Source organism: Pezoporus wallicus, unplaced genomic scaffold, assembly GCF_028554395.1.
Source record: "Pezoporus wallicus isolate ANWC-B61680 ecotype Strahan unplaced genomic scaffold, APGP_CSIRO_Pwel_v1 contig_13161, whole genome shotgun sequence".
Classification (NCBI taxonomy): Eukaryota; Metazoa; Chordata; class Aves; order Psittaciformes; family Psittacidae; genus Pezoporus; species Pezoporus wallicus.
This window is the reverse complement of record NW_026636983.1, coordinates 99,622-127,614: the sequence shown is the minus strand read 5'-3', so window position 1 is coordinate 127,614 and position 27,993 is coordinate 99,622. Positions and strand designations below refer to the sequence as shown.

At 48.8% G+C, this 27,993-nt stretch overlaps 1 protein-coding gene across 1 annotated transcript; it reads right to left on the bottom strand.

Moving 5' to 3' along the window:
• Nucleotides 1-957: 957 nt before the first annotated feature.
• Nucleotides 958-26,038, bottom strand: WDTC1 (WD and tetratricopeptide repeats 1). Its single transcript, XM_057402460.1, has 16 exons — nt 25,862-26,038; nt 19,308-19,455; nt 17,174-17,257; nt 16,256-16,302; nt 15,046-15,157; nt 14,465-14,652; nt 13,815-13,997; nt 13,464-13,558; nt 12,115-12,230; nt 11,102-11,177; nt 9,551-9,647; nt 8,249-8,422; nt 5,212-5,447; nt 4,666-4,834; nt 4,065-4,257; nt 958-3,898 (listed from the first exon to the last, which is right to left on the bottom strand). The coding sequence occupies exons 2-16, from the start codon at nt 19,413-19,415 to the stop codon at nt 3,701-3,703; spliced, it is 2,076 nt and encodes a 691-aa protein (XP_057258443.1). The 5' UTR covers nt 19,416-19,455; nt 25,862-26,038; the 3' UTR covers nt 958-3,700.
• Nucleotides 26,039-27,993: the final 1,955 nt, after the last annotated feature.

Genomic DNA, 27,993 nt, shown 5'->3' with positions numbered 1-27,993 from the left:
TCCTCAACCCAATTCCTTTACCTAAATCACAACCAAAACTCATTTGCTGGGTCCTTCTACCCATTTCTACCCACAAATTAACCACTCGGCTTTCCCTTCCCCACTTCCTCTTTGTCCAACCATTCACTCCACGATCTGACCCAATTAGCTGATTGCCAATTCCAGCTGTGGATGCACATTGCTTTGTTAGAAGCAGAGCTGCCTTTTAAACCCATCATTTCATTCAGACAGGATTGGGAATGAAGAGGCCTCCAAAGACCTACAGCTGAAAGATGTCCAATGGGAATCTTTTAAAGAGAAGAGTTCCAGCGGATGCTGAAAATAGCAAAGTGAGTTTCAAACTCTTACTTATGTGGTGATTCAGGCCAGTGACCCACAGCCTAAGTCCCCAGGGCTCTGTTCCTCAGGGCATGAGGCTATTTGAGATGAGCTACAAGGCAAGATGGGACCATTTTCCCTCCTTGGCTCTTTGCCTCCCCTTTATTCACCTCTAACTCTTGGGTTCAGCAGGGACTCCATGAGGATTTGATCAGATGTATCCCCCACCCTGACAAGACATGACTCAGAGAAACCAGCCCCATCTTACACCACTCCTCTCCCTGTCAGACATGTGCGTCACTTCTCCCTCCCCAGCAAGCCCCAGCTTGTTCCTCCTCACCCCAACATCCGCAGCTCTGGCTCTGAACCAAGCCAGAGGTGGGTTCTGCTCCTGAACGCAACCCCAGCCTCCTTGCACTGACAGAGCCAAGCTCCCACACCTGATAAACCAGTATCAGCACTAACCCAGCAGCCACCACAGCTTCCAAACGAGTTCTGGAGCTTCCCATGAAGCCCTGTTGAGTAGACAACACCCAGCCCCACCAGGCCTCCCTCCTCCCTCCCTATCCACTTCCAGAGAGCAGAAAGGTAGAACAAAGGCAGATCAATCCCCCAAACAAAATGACACCAAGAAAAAACTAGAAGAAAGAATTGTTTAATCTCTTTAACCCTTTCTCTTCCAGGACCAGAGAATCAAGTGTTCTGCTCCTTCTAACGAGGGCAGTAAGGCTTGTGTGTTACTTCTACAACTGCAGGGGCAGAGTTTACGAGATGATTGATCACCTTTAGTACTTGGAAAAGCGAGAAGCAATGGTCATTGCACTACTAAAGAGAATCCTGGGCTCTCCTTACAGAGAGCTCGCTGCTAGAGTACAAAAATAGAGGAGGCATCCCTGCATATCCCAGCCTAGAAAGAGTTAACCAGATAGAGCAGGAAGAAGCTTTCCCAAAGAGGGGGTTGAAGTAAACAGCAGAGGTCAATAAAGCAACATCTTCTCCCTACTTCCCCAGCATGGGTTTTATTTCTTCACCAATAAATACAAAGCCCTCATTATCAAGTGACAGAGCAGGTAATCTGCCCAGGACAAGGGGCCAGAGGCAGAAAGGTTGTTCTCTCCCCTTCTCTCCCATTATCATTCCTCATCTTTAAACCAAAGCAGCCATTAACAACAAGCAACCCACTGCAGAGGCAGGGAATCTTCCAGCTCTCCCACAGCTCACAAGGGGAAACCCAACAAGAAATAGCTGCCACAGCACAAGGTGAATGGGGAGGGAGAGGCCTGTTCTCTTCAGAGCTTTCCAATCTTGGTGTCTCCGGTTAGAAATCAAAGTGTGCAGACGTTGTCTCCTGAAAGCTGGGAAAACAAAGTTTGAGTGGGAGGAGAAGAGGAGAAAAAAAGAGGCTGCAAAAAAAAGAGGGAAGCCTGAAGCAAGGAAAGAAAAGGCCAGACCATGGCAAAGAGCCACCCAAGTGAGAAGAGTTTTTTTGCTGTCTCTGGGTTGGGAAGAGCACCGAGTGTTGGAGTACACCTGGGACACCTTGTGAACCCCACACAGGTACATGGAGTGAGCAGGCACACCTACACCATGCCCTCAGAGCCAAGTGAGGATCTGGATCTGTCCCAGGAGAGCTCTGCTCCAGCAAAGAACGGCTGACTCAGCCTTCCTCACAGCTCAGCAGTGCCCAGATGGTAAGGACCATGCTCCCACAAGGCTGGGGGTCACTAGGGCTCAGTGCCACCCGGGACAGAGCAGATAGACATCTTTGTCTAAGGGGTAGAGACCTGGTCCTGGTTAACTCCACTGGGGGATTTCTCTGTGCAGGATGCAGTGTCCTTGGAGAGATGCTGCAGCTACGAGGCTCTGTGGCCTCTTTCCCTCCTGTAAAAGGCTCACTTATGTCCAAGACTGCTCTGGAAGGGAGAGGAAGCAGTTACCTCGATCAGCCAGAACTGTGCAGTCTCTCTCATCAGTGCTTGGCAGCCAGAGGAGGAAAGGGAGGCCTCTCATCCACAGCAGCAACAGGAAGACCAGGGATTGCACCACATGGAAGAACAGCCCTAATGCAGCACACACACATGCGCACACACTCCCAGACACACATCTCACACCCCTGGGACCAAGGGGTCCATGTTCAGACCTTCAGCAGGAAGAGATATGAGACAGCACAGAGCAGTGAAGATCTCCAGGGGCTCTTTGGTCTTAGTTGATAGTCCTAGAAAAAACAACCTCTTCGGATCCGGTTGTAAGCACAGCTGTGGAAGATCTGTTTGATAGTTAGTGCTTGGCAACTGCAGGAGGGAAGATCAGGGCTGCATGTGACATGACAGGGGAAAGGATGGAAGTGCAGTGCTGTATTTCTAGGTGCACTCCTGGCTTTGCAGCCATGTCGGGAGAGAAGGAAGAAGGAAGAGGGTTCCTGAGAGAACCACTAACCCATCAGATGCCAGCCCAATGAGGCCCACCTTGGCCACGACAGAACAGCTGACTGCACACACATGCTGCCGTCTAAAAGCTTGACACTTTAGATACATGTACATTGTGGCAACGTTCTCAGCTCCAGGACAGGGGATGTGGAGAGGAGATGAACACAGGTACACACGTTTTAGGCAATGGAGAGACCAGCCCCTTTCCTCAGTAGCTTCAGCTACATGAGTCCTAAGCCTCTGCTCAAACCTACTCTCATTGCTGTCACCTTTCTCCATGGCAAGCACCCCCTGCCCTGCTGAGCTGCGCATACTCAGTGCCTTCACTGATCCATCAACTAAGACAGATGCCCAGGGACAACATGGGCAACATCCAGTCCTTAACACAACACAGCTACATCTGGTGACAAAATGTTAAGAGACGAAAGCCAGAAGAAAGATGTTATGGGACATACGAGGTGTTTTATGGCCAACAACCCTAAACCAGGGGCCTCTAAACAGGCTGGCAGCACAAAAGCAGAGTCAAGCTTTCAAGATCAAGCTCACTGCAGTGAATTCATTCCATAAGCCCTGCCCTAGGTTTGTATTTTATTCAGGAATTTCACATTCCCCCTGCAAATGAATGAATGCAGCCAACCCTGTACCAGAACATACAGCAACTCTGGAAAACAACATCACCAGCTTACACTGCTTACAGACAACTCAAAGACCCCTGTTGGGACTAAATTCCACTAAAGGCAAACCCTGGACTGCACTGCCATGCTGCTCAGTAGCATGAGGGGAGGAGGAGAAGGTGGTGGTGATGGTTTAGAGATGGCCGCTCCTGCCCCTGCCAGCTTGTCCTACTCTGTGCATAGTGCGAAACAGTGCAGTCATTCATCAGAGGAAGTCCAGGACCAAGGAAACTAGGTTCCCTTTCAGCCAGACAGTTAAGAGGGAGGAGAGGCAGTTCTGTTTTAGCTGGGCCGGCACTGGACTTGCCCCTCTGAGCTGTCTTCATCATCTGAGCCTCCAGCCCCACCACTGGTCAGTCCTGTAATCCGGTACCCCATGTTCAGCAACATCACCTCCAGTGGGTCTGCGTTCATGCGCCTCTGGTTAGCTTGGGAAGCACCTTCCATGTCCACCACCACGCGGCCATTCAGGGTTTCACTCTGCAACACAAGAAGGGAGAGAACTCAGCAAGGCAATGCCAGCACCAAATTGGGGCTAAAGAGGTTACTGCTGCTGCAGCTCCTAAGAGATCCCAGTGGGAAAGCCCAGTGTGTGTTACATCTCATGACACCAAGACAGCCTTACCTTACCAAGCACAGCTCTTACCTCTGGCCTGGGGTTCCACAGTCGTACAACCGGGTCAATGCCGCTGGTAGCCAGGAAGCAGTAACTGGGATGAGGCTGGAGACAGTTCACGATGGACTCGTCTCCCTGCAGCACTCTAACAAGGTTGGTGGTTTCTTTCTCCCAGATGAAGAAGGAGCCGTCGTCTGACCCACTGACTATGTACTGCGCATTGCTAGGGTGAGAGGAGCAGAGGCTGGAGATCACAGCTTAGAGCCACAGCTAGTCTCTAGCAGACATGAGAATCTCAGTTGGTTTCTATAATCAGCAGGCTGCCACCCCTCACACTCACAGATCCACATAAAGCTTCCTGTGTTGGTTCCCTCCATCCCTGGGATTCATGTTTTCAATCCCAAATGGACTGTCTGAAATGCTACCCCAACTGGGTCCTCTATGGGTCTGCTACTGAACCTGTTGTTCATGCAACCACACAGAGAGGAGGGTTTCTGTCATCTTTCTCAACCCTGCAAACCAGTGTCAGCATCACTTTATGAACAGTCACATGGGGCTATATGAGGCTTTACCTGACGGAAGGGAGCATTTTCATTCTGCTGCTGCATCCCTCCTACACTCTGCCACATACCTGCCAAAGAAATTGGCCTCTTTGATGTCGGTAGTAGTGTTACAGTGGCCACAGTATCGGAACTTGTAGTCGTAGCTGCGCTCCCTCAGCACCATCTCATCCTCCGAGATGGAATCCTTGCGGCCTGTGGCTCGCAGCCGGATGGGGCCACCCCCTTTCTTGTCTTCAGCTGGAAGGACAACAGATTTCCCTCATCACAACTGGGGGAGGAACATGTTCAAAGCAAACAGCACTCCAGGAGACCCCAAGAGCTTTATAGGAGAGTTAAGGACAACTCCAGCAGGGAGCAGGGCTTAGAGCACAAGCTTCCTTCCGCATTATCTCCTGGGTACATCAGATTCCTTTTATCACAGTCTTGCTCAAGAGCAAACCAGGCCCAGGCACAAGGAAAGAACAGGCTCAGGCCAGTTTTTGTGCACAAGAACAATCAATCTCTCTCTCCAATTGGAGTTTTACTTCAGAAGGACAGTTTAAGGAGAACATTCCTTGTCCCATCATTAGACTGCAGTATAACCTTGAAGCACCACAGCAGGCACTGGCACTCACCGTTATCGCTCTTGGAGAAGAGGGCTGCATTGATGTCCCTGTCTAGTGCATCACAGGCACTGCTGTGTGCTTGTTCTGGGAACTTCCCTTTAAAGTCATCCAGACACTCCAGTGCTTCTGCCACGTACTTGAGTTCAAAGAGACAGCGGGCAAGGCGGAAATGGGCCTTCAGGTGGCACGGATTCAAGGATATGGCCTTCAGGCAGTCTCTTAAAGCATCATAATGGTCCCCATCCCTGAAGAAAAGGGAGCATGGATTAGACAGCCCAAGCATTCCCAGCACACATTTCCCACCACTGCTCCCAGCCCTCATTTCACTTCAAAGCTTGTTGTTTCCAGCTCTCTCTATGCACTCAAACACCCCACAACCTCTGATGCTAATACCATTTACTGCTTCTCAGGGGCCCCATCTGATCCTTGACTGCAGTGTGAGCACACAGGGAAACCCAGCAAGTCCTGACCTGCCATTTTAGAACCGACTGTGCAGAGCTGACGGATAGAACACATTTCGGGAAGTCCTTTGAAGATGGAGGATGCTCCAGCCCTCTGGCCAAGCAGACACAAGGCCTCTCTGCAAGGAGAGCAGGGCCTCCTCGGAGCACGGCAGCTCACGCGTGCCCCTTTGTGGACACACAGTGTGGTAGCATCTTTTGCTGCCCACACTCCCAATCACTTGTAGGCTTCAAGAAGGAGGTACAGAAGCACACTTCAGCACCCTGACGGAGAAATCTCTACTGCAGCAGTTTTTTCTCACCTTTAGAGGAAAAAGCTTTAAGTTTTGGAAGTAAGTGTTACAGCAGACTGGGATCATAATGGATATTTATATCCTGGGTACAGTTCCTGGAGGCTATGCTTGATTCCCCTAAGCTCCAGAGCTGTGGGAATAAGAACGCCTCTGCTTGTGCTCTGGAAGCAGGAGAGACTTGCTGAGTTTTGCATGTTGGCATTCCCTTCAGCTTGACAGAGGCTGAGAAGTCAGGCAGGGCTGTATGCCTGCTGCACCAGCACGGAGCCTCAACTGTCCAGAGGCAGCATGGAGAAGACCTTCTCTTAAGAGAATGCCAGGTCTCCACAGGATCTGTTATTGCTGACCAGTGATCACCATTGCTGGTGGAACGTTGTTATTCTTAGCCGTCATAAGACTGAGACGAGCTCTTAGGCAGAAGCTCTTCCCTGTGAGGGTGCTGAGGCGCTGGCACAGGGTGCCCAGAGAAGCTGTGGCTGCCCCATCCCTGGCAGTGCTCAAGGCCAGGTTGGACACAGGGGCTTGGAGCAAGCTGCTCTAGTGGAAGGGGTCTCTGCTTGTAGCAGGGGTTTGGAACTGGATGACACAGATGGGCGTCTCATCAGTTCAGAGCAGAACGGACTATTAGCTACTTTGCCATCCCCCAAAACCCTTCCAACCTTGAATCCCAGTGTCAGCCAGCCCAAGAGACTGGTGTAGAAACACTGAGATGTAAAGCAGGACCTGACTTCTCCCACTGTTATAGGTTTGAATCAGCTAAGTACTGTCAACATGGACAGCTAAAAGCAGGGCTGGATACTGATGGAGCTGGCTCTTAGAAGCAGATTTTAAGAGGACAGCTTTAGAAGTGCTGCAGATACCAGGAGCATCTTAGGGGAGCTGAGCAAGGGGGGAGATCTGTCTCTGTGTTACTCAGAGAATGAGGCCAAAGCAAGACCTGCAGCATCCTGCACAGCTCCTGCTGTGAACACAAAGCACACCTCAGAGACACAGAGGAGTTCAGCATGGGTCACTGTCCAGCTACTCAGCAACATCCCATCACCTTCTGCCATCCAGCAGCAGGAAACTGTCCAGTCTTTCCTATACCCGAGCAGATTCCAGCTCAGGACTATTTAAATTCTAATCATTGCCCACCACAGAAACCCATCGTGCATACATTTTCATATCTTCCTGCTACTGAAAGCTGTAGCAAAGCAGGGGCTGACACACAGAAAGGTTCAGATCTGCCAACATCCTTGGGGAAAAAAAATTCCTATAAGGAAAACGTCATTCATGAGCTCAGCACTCAGCTTCTGCCTTCCATTCCTTAATCCCAACCTATTGTTCTTCTCCCTCTGAACACCGAGGTCTTTTTGAGGCAGCTCCCAAATCTCTGCTATTGCAAAACAGCGAGTAGGCCAGTTACCAACAGTCACAACAACTGCTGGCTGCTCTTTATCTTGGCAAGAAGAGAGGAGAATTCATCCTGGGGATTTCAGCAGGGAGAGGAGAAGGATATCCTCACAAAGCAAATGGAGATGAAGGACCACAGCTATTTTAACTATGTTCATAGCAAGTCATTCTGCTCAGTCTTCCTCTGCTCAAGGGGACAGACACTAAAATAAGTCAGGTGTACCTTGCAGATGCAGCTCTGGCTGTTGGTCAGAGAAGACATTACCTACTGCAGAGGCTAACAGTGTGTCTTGCAACAGTAAAGACAGAACCTCCCCCAGACTCTGAGACACCAGTTGCCACCTCCCCACATCCCTCAGAAGGGTTTGCTTTCAGTAAAGGGGAAGGTGGGTTAGCTGGGCTAACACAGGAACCACCAGGTCACGCCTGATCATCTGCAGTACTAGTTACCTGGATAAAGCAGCAAGCAAAGCAACTCCAGGCAGCCCTACAACAATCTTCTATCATGAGAGATGAAGTCAGAAAACACTATAACCATTACCTCATCTGTTGCCAGCAGATTTTGAGCCATACTCTAATGCAGATCAGAACTATCCAAAGAAATGCAAACACCCTTTCAGACACTCATAATGCTGTTACTCAGAAGTGGATTTTGGGTTTCTTTTGAAACAGGAAAGGAACAGAACATTACTCAGCATGCCAGTAGGCAAAATGAGGAGCTACTACCAGCTGTACTTGCCTGTGCAGTATCTGCGGCTGTGCAATCCCCTTGTTCTATGCCAGAGGTGACCCACTTGATCCAAAAACCCCAACCCTGCTCTGCACAAAGGTTCTGTACAGTGGATAAGGCATCAGTGCTGCCCAGATCTCTGTCACCTCTGACACCCACTGCTTCCTTACCACTTGCGTTTCATGTAGGCAGCAGCTCTGTTTCCATACAGCATGGCATTGTTGGGGGCTTTCTGGACCGCTTTGCTGTAGAGCTGGATGGCTTGAGTCCAGAGCTGGCAAGCAAAGGCCTCGTTGGCTTGCTGCTTGATTCTCTCCAGGTATGGAGGTAATTCCACTTGGGGACTGAAGAGAAAGAAGGAAGGAGCACAGGTAAGTCTCACATGCTCTGTGAACTCCAGTTAATTGTCTGCAGTGCTTTGTTCTAGCTTAATAAGTCCCAGCAAGCATTAGCTAATACCAGAAATGTCAGACAAAGGCAGAAGATATCCTGTACCTGCATAAACTGGACTTAGGAGGAAGGTTTTTTTTGACCATCATTTATATGACAGACATATACCCACAATTGAACAGTGGGTATTATAAGCATCTAATCCCTCAGACAGCTTTGCTTTGACTGGATAAACAACATCGCCAATCCCAGAACACCAGTTCAGCAGGAAACCAGGCATCCCAAGCTGCACAAGGCCCATGCTCAGCAGCCCACCATTCCAGCTACATCTCTGCTGCTGTGCTGGAGGGGCCATCTAGAGGAAACAAGCTGAAAACATCGAACAAAGTGACTTTGTAGAACCCAGACTACCCATATATGGTATTAAGCAACTGTGTCTTGACTTTTAACTGTGGCTCATCAGCCGGAGGAAAAGCAGGCAGCAAGATGTGCTTCCAGTCTGCTGCTGCTTCACCCAGCTGCGTTCTGCTCTTAAAAGAGAGCCCCAGGAACAATAGAGGAGGGTTCTCCACCCGTTCCTAGCAACCATGCAGACTGCAGGAGTAATGACTCCAGTGGCATTGGCGTAAAGCAATTCTGGCTGCTTCAGTTCAGTTTGCAGCAGGCAGATGCCCCTAAACAATGGCAAATGGAAGCAAAGCTCTTTGGACCTGACAGCCTCTCCCATTTACCAAGACACAGTTTCTGCAGGTCAGAACAACTAAGAACACTCTGCTTCCAGGCCTGAAAAGTAATGTCTTCATTTTGTCCACAGTAATTCATTATAAAGAGGGGAAAAATCCTCATGGACAACATTTCTCCTAGGCCACTCTTGGCTGATCTGACTCTTGTTCACACCAGAAGCAAATACAGCTCCTAGGACAGAGGCAACTTAACAATCAAGTCAACACACCGAGTGAATCCGCACGTCACCCCTTGTTTAGCTGCACCTAACCATGGCAAGAGGAAGAACCATAGAATCAAATAGCTCCCTCCAATACAGGGGGACAAGAACAACCAGTAGGGACTTTCATGCCCCTTACCTCACATGTGCTCTTCCTTCAGCCAAGCGGAAGCCGTTGCTGTGGAGGTGGATGCCATTGGACACTCCGTTGGTAGAGGTTTTGCCATTCTGCACTTCTGAAGGTTAGGAAAGACACCAAAAATACACAGCCATGCTATGCATCAATGGGGATTATACAAGCTAATGCTTGAAAATAGATGCATATAGAACAAAGTACGTACAGAGAGGGCAGCTTGAACTGAACTGCCTTCAGACTGAGTCTTTAGTATGTAATCACCAAGAGCCTGATATTTAACACTGCAGAACTGTTTATTAACATCAGTAACTTTCTAGTTTAGATTCACTCAGATAAAGAATCACAGAGCTATGTTTAATAGAACAAGGAGGAGTAGAATGACTGGAGGAATTCAGGAAAGGAATTCTACATGCTTTCTGCCTTCTGTGCTTTCCTTACCCCACTGCTCCAGGAGCTGTTACAAGCTGAAGTAACCCTCTGAAGGTCGTGCAGCCACATCATCTGCCATTTCTACCCAAAATACTCAGCTTAAATGGCTACAACCTGCATTTCTGTTGCAGCTTCACAGCCTGGAAAACTGGGGCCACTCTCCAAGCCATGCACTGCACTGCTCAGTGACTGCAGTGTGCACAGACATGCATGCACATGAACCTCAGCCTTTGTACTCCCACTGCCTGTACCTGAACTTTCTGTGCCCAACAGGGAGGAGCATTTGCTGCACCCCTGTGAGCCTGTTCAAACACTGTCCTACCAGTGGAAGCCTGACCTCACCAGATACCACAGTCCAGATCACCCACACGCATTCAAGACATAAGAGAAAGGCAGGGCATGTGTTTGCTACCAGGATGTGAGGGTTAGATTAAGGCCTAAAGCACACTGAGTACACAGATCAAACTGTGCCAGAGTGCTCTGAGCACTGCAGTATCTGTGTGTACAAACAGGCCCTGGAAGAAACAGGGCCAAGAATAAAAAGGCTTTTGGATACACTTGCTCATCAAATAAATTACTTTGATTCAACTGTCTCAGCACCAGGAGGGATGTTGGTGCCAGGCCTGATTCAGAGAGTCACAGAATGGTTTGGGTTAGAAGGGACCTTACAGATCACTTAGTTCCAACCCTCAATTCCTAGACTAGGGAAGAAATTGTTCTCTCTTCCTTCCTAATGGGTGAAGGAGGGGATAAGAGACATGAGGGGATAACATTTTACTAGTAAGTTTAAACAATATACCACTTCCCTGCCTGTCCACAAAGCTTCCCCCTGAGGTCTTCAACCCTCTATGAAGTCTACTTTATTCTTTGTGTGCAGCTTTAAGCATTCTCCTTAGTTCACACATGCAACAGCTCACTTCTCCCCTCAAGACACACATTTTGTCACTCTCCAGAAGGGGTTTAGAACCCAGAGTATGAACTGCACTGCAGAAACAACCCAGCAACAGCCAACCCCTGCTTCATTTTCCTTGTTCCTGCCCAGACTGGGCTGACCCCTGAAAAGAGTTGTGTAGTACACCATTTCCCTCTGCCTTTCACTCACTTCCACGCTAGCATCATACTCACCCCCTGAAGTGTGGCACTTCTTTGGGAGGAGAAAAGTGTACGGTCGCTGTTTGTATGTTAAATCAAACAAATAGACCTAAGGAATGAAGAAAAAGAATGAGACAAAAGTGCGTGACACATAGCTGCTCAAGTCACAGAAACACAGGGCTGGCTGGGTATTCACTTCCACCCTGCATTCTACTATTTCCAGTTTTCTAACTGGGAACCTTGGTTAAAGATTGGGTACACACAGGCTGACAGCAGCACCGGTGGTGTGTCTCACTCCAGCAATGGCTTCAGAAACTAGAACATTGAAAAACAGGAGCCTTGTCTTACTGAAGAGGTGAGAAAACCCTAAACCAAGGCAAAAGTGTCTCTAAGACGAAACCAGGATTTCCTGAGAAGCTTGGAAAGCAGCCCTGCAAAGCCTTAATGTAGCACTGGGATAGGAATTGAGAGCTCAGCTCAGAGCTGCAACTCATCTAACCCAGCATCTTCTCTCAAAGAGAATGAGCGCACGTGTGAGAAAGATCTGTTGAGGACAAGCGAAGGTCCTACTTCATCCATGCGGATGAATGCTGGCAGGAGGATTTTCTCATTTCATTGATAGGCTTTACAAAGATCCATGAATATCACTTCTAATTAAGGCAATCAAGATTCCAGGTGAAGGCCTTTGCTTCCATAAGTTCCTTAATTTACTAGATTCTATTACAGAAGCAGTCTGATGTTTCAGGAATGAGTTATGAAATCTTCTCTAGGACTGCACGGGTCAGTTCCAGAACTGTTTTTTTTTCCCTCTTTCAGAAGATAAAATGGGAATTGGGAAACCTGAAGAGAATGTGGTTCAAGTCTGATCAGTGGCAGCACAACAAATCAATCCCTAACACTAGGCATTTAGGCTGAATGAATCAGAAAGCAGGTTAAAAAACAATCACAGGACTCACAGAGAAGTGGCTACAACCCTTTTTAAACACACAACATGTGGTGACCCAACACACACAGCCCCACATGAAGCTTTCCAGCTGCCTCCTTACCTGCTCCCCTCCCATGTTGACCAAAAGCTCAGTGCCATCAGGACTGAAGGTGACATATGTGGCCACGAGAACTCTCAGCCTGTTGTTGTAGTCTGGAAGCTTTACTGGAAGGTGCCCTGGGGAAAGAAATGGTCCATACACGTAAGCTTCACTTGCAGCTGTTGTCTTTGTCCCACCCCAGCTGCTCCCTTCTACAGGGGCTTGGTAGGAGAGCAATGTATGAAGTGATTTTCCATTTCCTCCTGATGTTTACTGAATCCTTCCATCAGCCACCATATTTAGATCTTCAGAAGAAATCCTCTGCCATGAAGTGGTGGGACAGTGGCACAGGGTGCCCAGAGAAGCTGTGGCTGCTCCATCTCTGGCAGTGTTCAAGACCACGCTAGAGAAACCTAGTCTAGTAGAAGGTGTTCCTGCCCATGGCAGGAGGTTGGAACTGGATGAGCTTTAAGGTCCCTTGAACCCAAACCATTCCATGATTCTATGAAAACACACAAATGTGCAAAGCTGCCTTTTCACAAACTCTAGATATCAATTCTGAAAGGCCATCTCCATATGAAGATTGGGTTACAACTAGATTGCTAGCAACAAAGCCTGCAGAACCCAGTAAATTCTCAATTTTAGGGATTCATTTTGGATTTGGCCTCTGTGATTCATGGCCATCTGCAAGCAAATACCTCCATCCTCAACCCTCTCATCAGACTCCCTTCATAGAGCCCTTAGCACCACCAACCCAAAGCTCCTAAATATTCAGCTCACACGCAAGTTCTTTTGCTTCAGACAGCAGATGTGTTGCATGACCAATTCAGGAGACCTAAGAAATCCTCTAGCGGGGCTCAGCAGCAGCAAGACTGTCAGAATTGGTCTGCTGAACATGCTGGTCTAAGAGTTTGATAAAAACCAAACATTTTTGGGAAAAAAAGGTAGTAAATAACAAGTACTGGAGAGAATATCACCTTTGTTGCCCAGATACTGCAGCATTGATGCTTCACCTGCAGAATGAGGGCAATCCACTTATCTTCTGTGCCAGAAAGACAGTGATGACAATGAACAGCAGCCTTACTGGGACCAGTTCCAGGAAGAAACCTATAGCCCCCCAGTTATCCAAGAAGTAAGGCCAGCTCACCACCACACACCACTGCCAAATCAGGGAGTGTTATGCAGGTAACATATGCAGGTAACCTGTTATGTAGGTACCATAAGCAAGAATTCACAGCATAGAAGTGAAATAAACTGCTATTCCATGGACCATCCCTGTATCAGAGAACTGTTCCAAGCAGTGCTTCTGTCATGCGTAGAACTCCACTTCTTCAGGCATTAAGTCCCATCAGTGTCCCCCTAGCCAGTACCTGCCACATAGTACTGTGCTGCGCCATCCGGGAGGGGTTTCTGTCGATCACAGAACGTGTGTACTCCAGCTGAAGGGCTCTGCTTCATGCTTTTCCTAGCCAGAAAGAAGAACAGCCTTATAACCACAGCATTCAACTGCTGGAAGCCTGGTCTAGACTGACACTTCTTGCTCACACACAAGGGCAAGGCCTCCTGCTTATACAGCTGTGCGCTCACCAGCCTGCTCCACACCACACAGATTGGGCAGAACTTCACAGTGAGCCCCAGACATTGCTCCCTGTCTTTCCCCTTCCCACCAAAGCCTTGAACAGATCCCTGGACCACTCCTGTCTGCCCAGAAGAGCCAATACCTGTGGTTGTGGATCATGCGTATGTCGTAGAGCCGCACAAAGGGGCCACTTGCCCCCACTGCCAAGTAGTTGTTATCCTGCGGGTTGACCGTCAGGCACTTGGCCTCCACCAGCTGCCCACAGTACTCTGTGAGGTCTATGAGGACCTCTGAACGTTTGCTGTTCTCTCGCAGGTCGTACTGTCTGCAAAGGGAAGAGAGGGTCAATCCGTGCCACCAGGTAACAGAATCAGCACTAAGAGAGGGCTTAGCTTGTCTATTGAGTATGGGGAGGCATGAACATGCATTTCTCCATGTGTGTCCTTCAGGTCATTTGGTGTATGCTTGTATGAAAAGTGGAACAGAATCTCATAGTAACTTTACTCTTTGAAGAGTCTCAATGACTGTGGAGAAAAACATTGCGCAGTGTTGCATCTCCCTTCCACTCAACGTGGCTGCTCCTTTCTTGGCCTCCCTTTGCAGTAGAGGAAAACAGAGAAGCTGAGGAGAGTCTTTATCAGAGGAGTCTACATTTCAAGATGAATCCTTCCAGTGCCAGAAAAGGGAGAAATGAGCTTAAGCTCCTCAGAGAGAGACAGATGTGTGCATAACGTATACTGCAGTGGAGACTAATCCAGTTCATTCTGGGGTAGAACAACAAGAGTTTTGTACCTGATGAGCCCATCTTCTGCTGCACTCCAGAAGGTGTTAGGCCACATGGGAGCTGTGGCAATCCTCTTAACTCTGTTGGTGTGATCTCCAAACATGTGGATGGTCTCCTTGACGGTCAAGTCATGGACATGCACCTTGGAATCTGCAGCTCCCGTGATGAGGATCCGATCCCCTGAATGTGGCAAGAACTGTTGGGAGACACATTTGACATTCAAACCTGAAGTGCTGAGCCTGTTCCCACAGGTTTCGGAACACAGGATGACCTGGGTTCTTACCTACGTCGCAACGCACCCACACTCAGGAGGCACCAGCTACAGCAGCACACAAAACAGTCTCTTCATCACATCACACATCCTAATCTGCTACAATCATTCCCTTTGCCTTTATAGGGAGCATGAGATAAACGTGGGAGCTGCACAACCTAAGAAGTGCAGGTATTTTTTGCTAGCATTAGCAATACTGAATCCAGTTTTTTGGGGTGGGGGAATTTGCTTGCAGGCAAATGTTTCCCAGCAAGGATCTGTTCTCTTGCTGCTCAGGTTGCTCATTTTGGTAGTTGTTCATTCTATCTAATGATATACCTTGACAGAAAAGATGTTTGCAGTATGTCCTGTGTGCATAGAAAGGAGCTTCTTGTGGTGCAGAGGATCCCAGACAATGGTATGCTGGTCATCAGAGCCAGAGGCCAACAAGCTAAAAGAAGCAGAAGAGAAATATGCATCATGTATTCTTCTGTTCTACGCTGTGACCAGTTTCTTGCAGTGCTTTGACCACAGGCACCCAGTAAGTTAGTTCAGCTCTAAGAAGCCCACTTCCCCTCTCTGTTCTCAGCTATGTGTTCTTGCTGCTCCCCATGCACCCATCCACTGAGCCAGTTTAGGGAGCTAAACTAGCCAAACAGCAACTCCATAGATAATAAAGTCAGTGGGTTTTGGTTCAGCACAGACTCCAGTGGCACAGGGGAAGACAATAGGAGCATCTGGTCAACAACAAAATGCAGAGCCTCCTTTTTGCTTATTAGCCTGGCTGCATGAACTGCTCCACATCATCCCCGAACCCAAGCCAAGGCATTCATTCCTGGACTTCGGATGGGCCCAAGCAGTCCCAAGCCAGGGCTCATGTAGTGATTCACTAAGTGCAGGGTGTGGCAGTGACATTACAAGGCACTGTTTGCTTTTACATCTGTGTCAATGAAGCAAAAGCATTTGACATCCCCAACCATCAGCTTGCTTAAACTTACTTCCGTGTAGCCAGATCTCTTTCAAGAACACATTTTTACTGGGAAGTCATTCTAAAGAGCATCAGACTTGGGATCTTGTGAGAGGCATAGCAAGAAATACATGCTCTTCCTTACACCCAGTCATTTCTCATGCAGATAATGCTCTTGTATTTAGTTTCCCTCTAAAACTGCAGAGGACTAAGTGCTCTACCTCACTTCCCTATGTATTTGTCCCCCAGCAGAAGCTTTTAAGAGCATTGGGAAGGGGGTGGGGTCACCACCAGCTGGGCAAATCCTAAAGCTCCATTTTAATCCATAATACCATTTAAGAGAAGAGAAGCAGGCTTCAATCTCCACTTCTTAGGCTGACCATTTCCCTTCTGAAGTCACCAAAAGGGCATTTCTAATAATATACAGATCTATTTAACAAAATAAAACTGCTTTTGAAGTGTGAGCTCTACTGTAGTTCAAAACTTGGAGCTGGAGCTTTACTAGGAATGGGAAGCATCTTACTCCTGGGAGAACCTGCGGTTATCAGTTGGTTGATCCCCTGAGTCACGCCACATACTTACTCTCCTTTTTCATTCCATTCTAGGCAGTTGACACACCCAGAGTGACCCTGAGGAAGAAAACATAATGGGAAGAGAGGATTACACAAACTTCAGACTTCTCAAACAGAGCTGCTCCAAGACAAGGACACAGAGAGCTCCCCACACATAACAGCTTGTTCCAATGTGGAAAAACCCACCCACATAGCAGATAAGCACCTCAAGTCATGCTCTAGCAGTTGGGTTAGAACAGGCAAAATGAAATAAATAAGCCAAAAATAGGTAGTGTTGAATAAAATGGCAGTTGAATCTCAGAGGCTACAGAGAAATTCCTGCTGCACACATGGAAAGGTGACTTTGCTTCCAAAGCCCTTGGCTAGGCTGACAAATTACATGTACAGGTTCTCTGGAAATGCACGGGAAATGCACTTCTGGTAACTCCTGCAGATGCACCTTGCTGCTGGGTGACTGTATAACCCATCTCCATCCAAATGAACTAACAGCTGTCCCAGGGAAGACTAAGGGAGCATTGAGCAGTGTTTAACACAGGAGATGCAACTGAAAAGGGGAACAAAAGAATCCATCCTCCCCCAAACCAAGAGAATCTTAAGATCTTTTTAAGCCGTGTCAGACTGCAATACAACAACCTATTCTTTAGGCAACACATTACCCTCTTCAACATTCCAGCTGAGTGTCTTGAACAGTTGACAGTTGCCTTCTTCAGGCACCACTGTTGGGATTAGCTGCTACACACTCGTTAAAGGCTCTTGTAGGTGTGTGTTAGGTAATGCAGAAAGCTCATACAAGCTCTCACTGAGCTATTCTTGGCTCTAATGCAGTCTAGGGGACTAAGTAATCAGCATCTATCCCATACAAGAGAGAATTTCATATACTCCTGCTGTACAAGTAGCCCTGATTGCTCTTTAAGCACAACCCACTTACCTGCAGCTCTGCTTCTAGGCCCAGGCGTCGAATGAAAGGGTCGGTGACATGATAGTGTCGCTCGAAGCCCAGTGCACCCCTCTCCTGGGAGGCAAACAAGCAGCACACTCACTACAGCAAACAAAACACTCCTTTTGCCCTTTAAAAGAAGGTTCAAAACTCAAGCTGGGACCTTGCCAAGTATTGGGGTATCCATAGCATCAAGTACCTGTCCAGTAGGAAGGAGACGTCATTTGCATCATCTCCACATAGGTAGTGTGTAATTCTTGCTCCTGAATTGGTTTAAAGTGACATTTTTCTCATTGCTAAGCTCCAGCTGTGTGGCCAAGACAAGGTTTGATGCCCACACTAGGCCAGAATACTGTGCCTACTTCAAGCTATAACCAGGAGATACAAAAGAGCTTGGCAATGCCTGTCATTATCTCTTGGCAAGGATTTCAGCAGCCACTGCAGTACTAAAGCACAGCTGCTCAGGAGACGTCTGTCATTGCACAGATCCTGCCCTGAAGCACCACCACCACCACAGGGCAAATACTAGGGCACATCACTGGACAGCATCCTTTAGAGATGGCTTCTTTCAGCAGGACTGGAGTGGGAGCACGTAGCTGCAGTGCCACAGCACAGCCTGTTCTACAGGGAGAAGAGCAGCTGCCACAGGACTGCGTCAGTACAAATGAAGGTGAAGAAAAGCAGGGCAGTTGTTTCCCCTGTGATCTCACAGGCTTTGCAGATGCATGAGCAGATGGCTTCGATGAAAGAAGGCCAACTGCAGAGGCAGGCCTGAGGAACAGGGAATGCAAGTCATATTCTGAATGGAACATATAATGTCCAAGGAGGTTCATTCCTTGGTCTCATCTCGTGCCATGCTACACTCAGGTGAAGATAACTTAAGTCTTCATTAGCACCATTTAGAGATGGGAGCACCGGCATTAAACATTAGATTAGGGACTAGGAACATGCTAGCAGTCACAGAGAACTGGCACACCACATTACAGCTCTGCAGCCCCATATGAAGTAATGAACTCCACACAGCAAAAGCTACTGGAAAACAAAATGGAGACAGAAAGAAAGGGGGAAAGGAGAAGCAAAACAGGCTTTTTGTAGGACAAATCACTTTTTATACGATAACATTCCCAAAACACTCCTAGGCACAGTGCAAGGTGCAGCAGTTCTAACTGCCTTGTTACGGCAACCCCAGTGGCTTTAAGGTTTGTGGGATTCTGCTTTTCCTACAAGGAAGTGTCAGACTTAGAAATCTTCCCAAGGTCAGGCATCAAAGTCTAAGAGAGCAGAGAGTGTGAAAGAGTGCCAGGCTAAGGCTCTAAGCACAGACCCATCCCTTCCTTGTTAGAGCAGCAAAACAAATCTCTATACATGGATTAAATCACAAATTTATACCACAAAGTGTGGTACCAAACAGCAAAGTGGAGAGAGAATTCAAGTTCCTAGTTCCTTATTCTGGCCACTACCAGCCCACTTGCATGAATGCTGATTACCAGCAAAGCTGCAAGTGATTTAAGGCTTCCGAGTCCAAGCAATAATTGTCTATTGTGTCTGCTGTAGCTGGTCCTTTCATGTTAAGAGATCTTTCACCAAATGCAGCCATCAGATGACTGATGCGACCACAGGACAAGTTTTTCTCTATACAGAGGAAGCAACACAGCACTTTGTGAAGAAAGAGAGCCAGAAGACTGAGACAGATCATTAGCTTTACTGCAGTCAGAAAATACCTCTGATGGCAAGATCACACAAAGAGAACACAGAAAGCAGCAGACAGAAAGCTCATGTGGGGAGCTAAGGGTCCTTTTGGTGCTCAAACACAAGTAGCTGTATTCCTCTCTTCATCCTTGTACTCAAAAGGAACGTACCTGCTGATGTCAAACTAGCACAGGGAGCTCCTGCTAGGGAGAAGGGCTATATTCCTGTTCTGCCATACTTCAGCCTACCTCTTCATTAAGGATAGTAACAAGTCCTATGTATTTGTTCTCTTAAGCTTCTTACACAGCTTATCAATATGTAAAGAGCAGAGGTCTTTTCAGAAGTAAAGGCAACACCACGAGTATTTCCCAGGCCATGAACATCAATCCTCTATGTGCTGTCCACTCACCAGGAGCAACACTTGGCTAACACATACCTTGATCTGTCTGTGGATGATGTCTCTGGTAATGTTTGCTTTTGCCATCTTCTTGTGATGGGGCAGACAAAAAGAAGCTATCGGAAGAGCTGCTGTACATCCAAGCATGCCACCAGAGCAAAGATCCACACAGAGGGCATTTAATTACCTGCAGGACAGAACAGGAAGAAAGTAAAGGCAGGCATACAAACCTTAGGCCAGTCATATACAATGTCAAGTACTTCAGTAGCAGTGGCTAAGAAGTGAAAAGCTTTGTATAAAGTCTCATTGAAGAAACTCGAGGATGAGAAGGAGCAATGCAAGACTGAAGAACATCCTGAGTTTGCAGAGGAATACCCACCAAGCAGAACTCCAGGATTACTCAGCCTAGAAAAGCCATGTTTCTGTGCCAAAGACCCTGCCAGTCCAGGGCAGCATCTGGTTCACAGCTTGCCTCCAACCATTCTGTGTCCACTCATAGAATCCCAGCCTGGTTTGGGTTGGAAGGGACCTTAAAGCTCATCCAGTTCCACCCCCCTGCCACGGGCAGCGACACCTTCCACTAGAGCAGCTTGGTTCAACCCCTGTCCAGCCTGTGCCAGTGCCTCACCACCTCTTACACCGTGAGTAAAGAAGGCATTGATATTTGTGGCCACCTCTCCTCTCTCATTTACTACGTTTGATTATCAGCCAAAAACCAACCCCCCAAAAACGACATTAAGTGTGTCTTTGGAATCAGCCACCCATCAAGTGCCATCCCTTGGACACCCAATTACATTAGCACTAGGAAAGGGGTGATTATTGAAAGTTGTATACCCAGGAGGAATGAGAGTTTGCCACCCTCCTAATGGAATTCCATATTTAATGCACTAAGCTAAATAATTTAAAGCCTGTAGAATGAGGCAGACCTGCTGTGCACAGCGAAACCATGAAGTTCCTGCATCCCAGGAGCTCCGAAGCCCTGGGCTTCAGCTTCCATTTGCTTCCCAAAACCTGCTAGTGTGCATACACAGGCATCTCCCCATGGGTAGGAAGCACCAGGAGTTCATTCTTCCTGACAGCAGAGTTTGCTCCAGGTAGAAGTTTCAGTTGCTTTCCTAACACAGCTGGCTCCTCCATGAACACAGAAACCTTGTTAGACCTATAGACAGCAAGAACCACCATCCAAACAAACAGAAAAGCCAGGTTTCTTGCAGCGGGCTTCCAAGCAGGACTTTCAGGGTAGCCATAGGATCAATCCAATGTAACGCAGACAAAAGGCACACTCCCCCAGCATCCACTGGTCAGCCTGAAACTGAGCTACTCCCTACATATTAGTTCATCACAAGTGTATTTAATCCATATTCTTTTTACTCCAGAAGTAGTTCCAGGAAAGACACCAGGAGGACACCTCATGTTTTAAGCACCTCTACCTTCACTCACTCTCATGGTAAGCAAGAGTTGCTTCCCTCCCAGGGTTAACAGCAAGTTGCAGCACCATGACTGTGTTTGATCATCAGTATTTCATGCTAATTCTTGTAGTAAGATGATGAAGTGGTCAGATTTTGATACTTGGCCTCTGGTTTTCCATAGGTATTGTTCTGCTTCTGCATGGAGACGGAGTCTATAAGCAGACACCACCAACTGCCTTCTGAAGAGCTCACAAGCATGGGAGGGAGAGGAAGCAGCAGAGCACCTCAGCACAAGGGCAGGTGGATCCTCTGGACTCTGCAGCACAGAGGTAAGCACAGGGGAGACCCCTTGCTGCTTGTTTCCAAGGCCAGATCTACATACACATGCCAGCTGGGCTGGATAAGCTCCATTGCTGGAGATATCCATGAGGATGTGCTTTCCAGGAACAATTCTCTGCCAAGCTCTCCAAGACAGAGAACTGCTAATTCAAAAAAGCAGCTCCAGGTTTGGATAGACCAAGCATGCAGGGATGTGTCCTGGGTTCAGCAGTAGCAGTCATTTTTCTCCTTAGTAGTTGGTGCAGTGCTGTGTTTTTGACTTTCAGCCTGGGAACAGCACGGATAACACTCATGTTTAGTTGCTGCTCAGTAATGTTTACTCTGACCAAAGACTTTCTGAGTCTTGTGCTCTGCCAGGGAGGAGGGGAAGCTGGGAGGAAGCAGAGACAGGACACCTGACCCAAACTAGCCAAAGAGGTATTCCGTACCAGAGCACATCATGCCCAGTATATAAACTGGGGGCAGTTACCCGGAAGGGCTAGATCACTGCTTGGGTCAGGCTGGGTACCAGTCAGCAGGTGGTGAGCGGTTGTATTCTCTTCCCTGGTTATTTCCCTTATCATTATTATTATTGGTGGCAGCAGCAGTGATCTGTGTTATACCTTAGTTACTGGACTGCTCTTATCTCAGCCCAAGGCAGTTACATTCTTTTGGTTCTCCTCCCCATCCCTCTGGGAGCAGGGGAAGGAAGAAGGGGTAGAGTGAGCAAGTGGCTGCATGGTTCTCAGTTACTGGCTGGGCTTAAACCACAACAGTATGAATCCAGATATCCTTTCCAGCTAAAAAGCCTCTACCTTCCCTTCTCCTGGGCTGGATCCCCACAGACTGCCCTCCTTACCAAACCCTCCAGTGTACAGAGATGCTCTCTCCATCCATAGCTACAACGGGGCAGAGAGACCCTCCATCACTGTGACACCTTGACAGTTCAGCCCTCAGGCCAAGGACTCTAAGAAATTCTTACCTCTAAGCTGATATCCCAAGACTCCCCTCCCTCTTTGTAGCCCTACTAAACACACCAGCCACCCAACCCCACTGCTTGTGACCAGTGACTAGTGACACTTAACCAACTTTTCCCAGAGAAGTGAATGACCCATTATTACAAAGTACACTGTCAAGAGACATGAGGGACAATATTCCAGCAGATCTCAGTGTCTCACTCTTCTTAGAGCTTCCCTACAACACTTCCAACCACCATCTGCAGTCCCCCTCTCCAGGCAGCATCCAGCTGATTTCTTCCTTGCCAGGGCCTGCTTGTCTTCCTCTGTAAGAGCAGTTTGGGTTTCTTTTGCTCTTTAGACCCCAAAGAGACCTCAAACATTCAACCCTCTCAAAACCTACCACTCCTGAAGAAAGACTCAAATTCTCTTGCTTGTCAACCAGGTCTCCTCTGCCATAGCATTTGATACCTTCTCCCACTGGCCAGGGGAGTGCAGCAAAGCACATACGAGTGGTTTTAGGGTTATAGATGTGTTGTGGAGCTTCCCAACTCTCTGGACAGGTCACTGTCAGTAACTCAGAGGTGTTCTGAACAGCTCATCAACACATCTTAACTTTATTTCTTAAAAGATATAGATCAAGAAGATCATCCACAAAATCAACCCTGTGCTTGACAAAGTGGAATAAGCCAGAGTTTAAACCAAAACTGACTTTAAAGATGCCAATACCAGCATCCAAGGCTGTGCTGTATATGCTTGGCTGAGAAGACTCTAAGAGCCTTTCTTGCCTTCACAGAGCTGGGGGGTTTTGTTGCTCTACAGGTATTCCACCACTGCAAAGACTTTGGCAACCTGAAATGATCGTGGCATCACAGGAAGTCCCAAATTGTCTCTTTCCACATCAGACATTGTCCATTAGCTACAAGTGGTCGCAATCCCTGACTCACGCACACCATGAATATGACAGTTACTTAGTTCTTGAGTTAACACATGTAGAGATCCTATATGAAACAAGCATTATAGAATCCCAGAGTGGTTTGGGTTGAAGGGACCTTAAAGCTCATCCAGCCCCAACCCCTGCCACGGGCAGGGACCCCTTCCACTAGAGCAGCTTGCTCCAAGCCCCTGTGTCCAACCTGGCCTTGAACACTGCCAGGGATGGGGCAGCCACAGCTTCTCTGGGCACCCTGTGCCAGCGCCTCAGCACCCTCACATGGAAGAGCTTCTGCCTAAGAGCTCATCTCAGTCTCCCCTCTGGCAGGTTAAAGCCATTCCCCTTGGCCTGTCCCTACAGGCCCTTGTCCAAAGCCCTTCTCCAGGTTTGCTGCAGCCCCTTTAGGCACTGGAGCTGCTCTAAGGACTCCCCTTCAGGAGCCTTCTCTTGTCCAGGCTGCCCCAGCCCAGCTCTCTCAGCCTGGCTCCAGAGCAGAGCTCCTCCAGCCCTCGCAGCAGCTCCGTGGCCTCCTGTGCACTCCCTCCAGCAGCTCCACGTCCCTCTTGTGCTGATGCCCCAGAGCTGGATCAGGACTGCAGGCGGGGGTCTCCCCAGAGCACAGCAGAGGGGCAGGATCCCCTCCCTGAGCTCCTGCTCACACTGTGGGGGTGCAGCCCAGCACATGGGGGGGTCCCGGGCTCATGCCACGCTGATGGGTCCTGGGGAGCTTCTCATCCACCAACACTCCCAAGTCCTTCTCCCAGGGCTGCTCCTAATGCTAAAGACTATATTGACCACACCACTGTACATGTAGAACAAGTTTCTAATTACATTATGACTTGACCATGGCATAAAGCATAAAATGCCCCAAGATTTGTAGGTCTTCTGGAAAATACACATCAGTATTTTGACAAGAATCAACTGTGACTCCAATTTCTCATCCACCTATAGGCTTCACAAAGCTCCTTTGAAACCTCTGGCCATTTGTTATCAGTAAAGGCATGTAAATTGGCATAGGATGCTCCTCTTTCAGCAAAACCCCTAACTTTTAGACATACTGTTTCCTAACCCATTCATGCAGCTCTCTGTCTTTGAACAAAACTTGCTCAACCAACTCATGCTGAAATGAGAGGATTAAGTCCCAGTGACACAGAACAATTTTGGATCAATCTGCACTATTGCTACCAGTGATGACCCCACAAGGAGCTTCACTTTGACTACACATAAGGGATGATGACCCTTAGCTGACACTGGAGCATATTTCTCTCTCCCCCTTCAAGGGCATCTCTGCACTCAATTCCAAGGCAGGACAACCTTCTGTTATCCCTCACTGTTCTCAACCTGCCTGGAACACCCAGGCAGGACTCAAAACCTGGGCTCTAGTTCCAGCTGTCACCTCAGCCACAGTGACAGTGTCCTCACACTGCACCCAGAAGCACAGAGAGGTGCAGTCAGCTGCAGGTCACTCCTGGCCTCTTCTGCTCCTGTAACGCAAAGCTCCAGAGGCAGAAGAACTTTCGCAACACTCGGCCTTTAAACCTGCAGTCAAAAATTAACAAGGCAGAGATCTCTGCAGGCTCCAGCTCTGGGCTGACACTGACAGTACCTTCCGAGCCCTTTCAGCTCCTGGAAAAGTCCACTTCCAAATGGAGTTCTGGCGATCATTCTTGAATGAGCGACACTAAATGAGCAACCCAACTCCTCACTGTTTGATGAGCCCAAGTTTCCCAGTCTCCAAACTCAAGGTCATTGAAGAAAAAAGCAGCACCCTGCATGCTCCAAGCCTTGCAGACACACAGCTCATCCCAAAGGAAGCTTGCTCTGACCCTGCCCTGAAGCATCCACAAATGACATCACCCATTCAAACACCACCTAAGCCCCAACTTTAACCTCACCACTTATTTTCCCTTTCCTCTTTACCTTGATTTTCCAAGAGGTCACAGATCAAATGAAGAGAGATACATAGAGATTGGTTTTAACAAACCTCCAGAAAGAAGAGGCAAGGACCTGGTGAGCAGCAGACACCTCAGAACAAGGTTTTGCTATGGCTGAAGGAGTCACCAGGAGCAGCAGTCACTCCTCAGGACAGATGGAGCCAGCCAACAAAAGAGGAAGCAGCTGCTTACAACAGAGGTGGGCAGGAGAAGAGGTAGATCTGAGAGCTGACAGAGCCAGCAGAAGAGGACAGCCGGGTCCAGACAACTCTGCTATGCCCATGGGGTGGTTATAGCTCAGCCATCCTCCAGCCACCCTTCACCAGCCCAGCACAAGTAACAGGCTAATGGCAAGACCCACATGGTCCAGGAGCTGCAGGAAGGAGTTCAGGCAGCAGACGCTGGCAGAGAAAAGGCTCATCCGCTTCCCAAGGGAAAGGGCTGCAGGACACTCACTGAAAGCTCCACGGGAAGACTTTAGCACGGGAAAGGCAAGCAGGGCAGAGTCAGCCCTTAGTAAAGGGGAGGAGAAAGTGAGGACAGGGCAGCACCAGATGCAGGAGGGGGAATGAGGAGTGAGGAAGTAGAGGCTGAACCTGGCAAGGGGGCAGGACCAGCCAGAAGATACAGGTATCATCAGGGCTAAAGGGGAAAGAGGTGCTTGTTAGCAGGGGGAGAGGCTGGATAAAGGGGGAGGCTGCATAAAGGGGAGGAAGAAATAAAGAGGGAATGGATAAAGGAAGGGAAGGGTAGAGAAGCAATGGATAAATGGGGGGATAAAGGGGAGGATAATGGGGGGGATGGGTAAAGCGGGGGGGTCTCAATGGGGATGGGCTCAGGCTCCTAGAACAGAGGTGTGGGGAGTGCCTGGGATGGGAGCTGGGCTGGGGGTGACCGCCAGGAAAGAGAGGGAGAGCAGCGGGGCACCGTCAGGAAAGGGACACAAGGGACGCGGGGCCGGTGACCCACCCGCCCCGGGCACGGGGGCCGCTGACAGGGCGGGGGGCGCTGCGCGGGCTCGGGCCGGCCCTGGGACCGTTACCTGTCAGGCCTCCCGAGCGCCGCGGGCACTGGAAGTTGCGAGGCTCCATCCATGCAGGGGGCAGCGCAGGACACGCGGAAGGAGCAGCCGGAGGAGCACCGCGAGCCCCGGACCTCGTCCCACGGAGCCCCCAACGCAGGCCCCGCCGTACCCCGGCCCGGCCCCTGTTTACCCCCTCAGCTGTCGCTCTGCGTTAATGGAAGGAGCAAAAAGCCCCTTAAAGCTGACATTATATGGGCTCTGTGGTCCTTATGTGGTGCACATTCTGGTCTGTCAATGGTTACTTCCATATACCCCAGGCTCGTAAATGACAGCCCAACCATCAGCTGTGATAGTTTGTCTGCTTCTCATAAGCCATTAACTCATTCAGCTCTTGTCAAAGTTCTTTAAGGGACATAGTTGTTGCCTCTGCATCTGTCTGGAGTTCTTTAATTGAACAAATAATAATGGGGATCTATCAGTGTCAACCTTACAGCAGGGTTTATCTTCTTTCCTCAGATGCTGTACTCATGTGGATCTAAAGCTCCCCACAGAACATCAGGCAGGTTTCGGATGCCCTTGACATGGAAGCTTTACGTGCTGATTGAAAGAAAACTGGGGCACAGGAGCTTGGTCTTTTCTGAGCTGGTGACAGACAGAACCGAGACAGAAAAGTGTCTGAAGTTAAGGAGGTGCTTGCTGGTTCTGCTGTCAGGCTCAAAGGGAACTTGGAGGGTGAAAACAGCCTTTACTTGCCACTTTGCTGTGCTGTTTGTTGAAGCCGAGCAGAGACAAAGACTATCATTTGACTGAGACACAAAGCCAGACTTCCACCCAGTTTGCACAGGCAAAATGGGGATGGGGGAACTGCAGCAAAGTGGAAGCAGAGAGGGAAGTAGTGGTGCTGAGTTCATCTTCAGCAAATAAATGCAGAAGGAAAGAGCTGGGTGTCATACAGAAATGGACTATAAATGTATAGAAACATTCCTGGAGCCAGCAGAGTCTGCAGTCCATTCTTCTTTGAGCCAATCTGTTGCATGACTCTAGAAAACACTTCCCTTTTGGTCTCTGTGACATGGCTTTGACTCTGTGCACCATGTGCATGATGTTCTCCTGCTGATGATTAACATCTGCTGGAGAATATTTAGAGCCTCTGACCAAAGCTGCTATAGAATATCAAAGCTTCCTGGAGGATTCTCACAGTACAAGGGCTGAATTCTGTGGGATTTATATGGAAACACACCTGTGGGCCTGGAGGAACACCACTGTATGAGTCAGAGAAGGTGCCTCACTGCAGAGCTGCTCAGAGGCAGGAGGTGTGAAGTATTTCCAGCAGCCAAGGAAAGCAATTCCAAACTCAGATATGAACAGTGTCTGATTTTGCACCCCAAGATACAACAGGATAAGCTCTGGTGGATTAGAATTTAAGTAATTTGCTTGATGGCATGTTTCTAAAGCTCCCTCTGCCCATTCATACAGTTATCCTGCTTTCCCTTTGCTAAGAAGCTTAATCCTAATTATGCTCCCTCCCAGTGTGAGGATGGTCAACTTCCATGGATCACAGGGGGGATCTCTAGCAGGGCCATGAGAAGCTGGAGTTAACTGGAGCCTAACACAGGAGACACAAATAACTAAAGATGCAAGGCAGCTCGAGCCCCAAGATCCTGGTGGGGATATTTCCACCACCAGAGAGCTGCAGTGCTCATGGATTAACTCAGGAACACAGACGGCGCTCAGCCAAGTGAGTTGGGAACGGATGGTACCAAAGGAGCAAGAGATTCATCTGATGCTGCATCCACCACTGGCAAACATCCAGCAGTGAGCTCCTGCCCAGCTCAGACCCACCAAAGCTGCCAACCGACCCAGGCACGAGGAGCTAAGGAAACCTGACCTGGTTATTTCATAGAGCCCCAGCCTGGTTTGGGTTGGAAGGGACCTTAAAGCTCATCCAGCTCCAACCCCTGCCACGGGCAGGGACCCCTTCCACTGGAGCAGCTTGCTCCAAGCCCCTGTGTCCAACCTGGCCTTGAACACTGCCAGGGATGGGGCAGCCACAGCTTCTCTGGGCACCCTGTGCCAGCGCCTCAGCACCCTCACAGGGAAGAGCTTCTGCCTAAGAGCTCATCTCAGTCTCCCCTCTGGCAGGTTAAAGC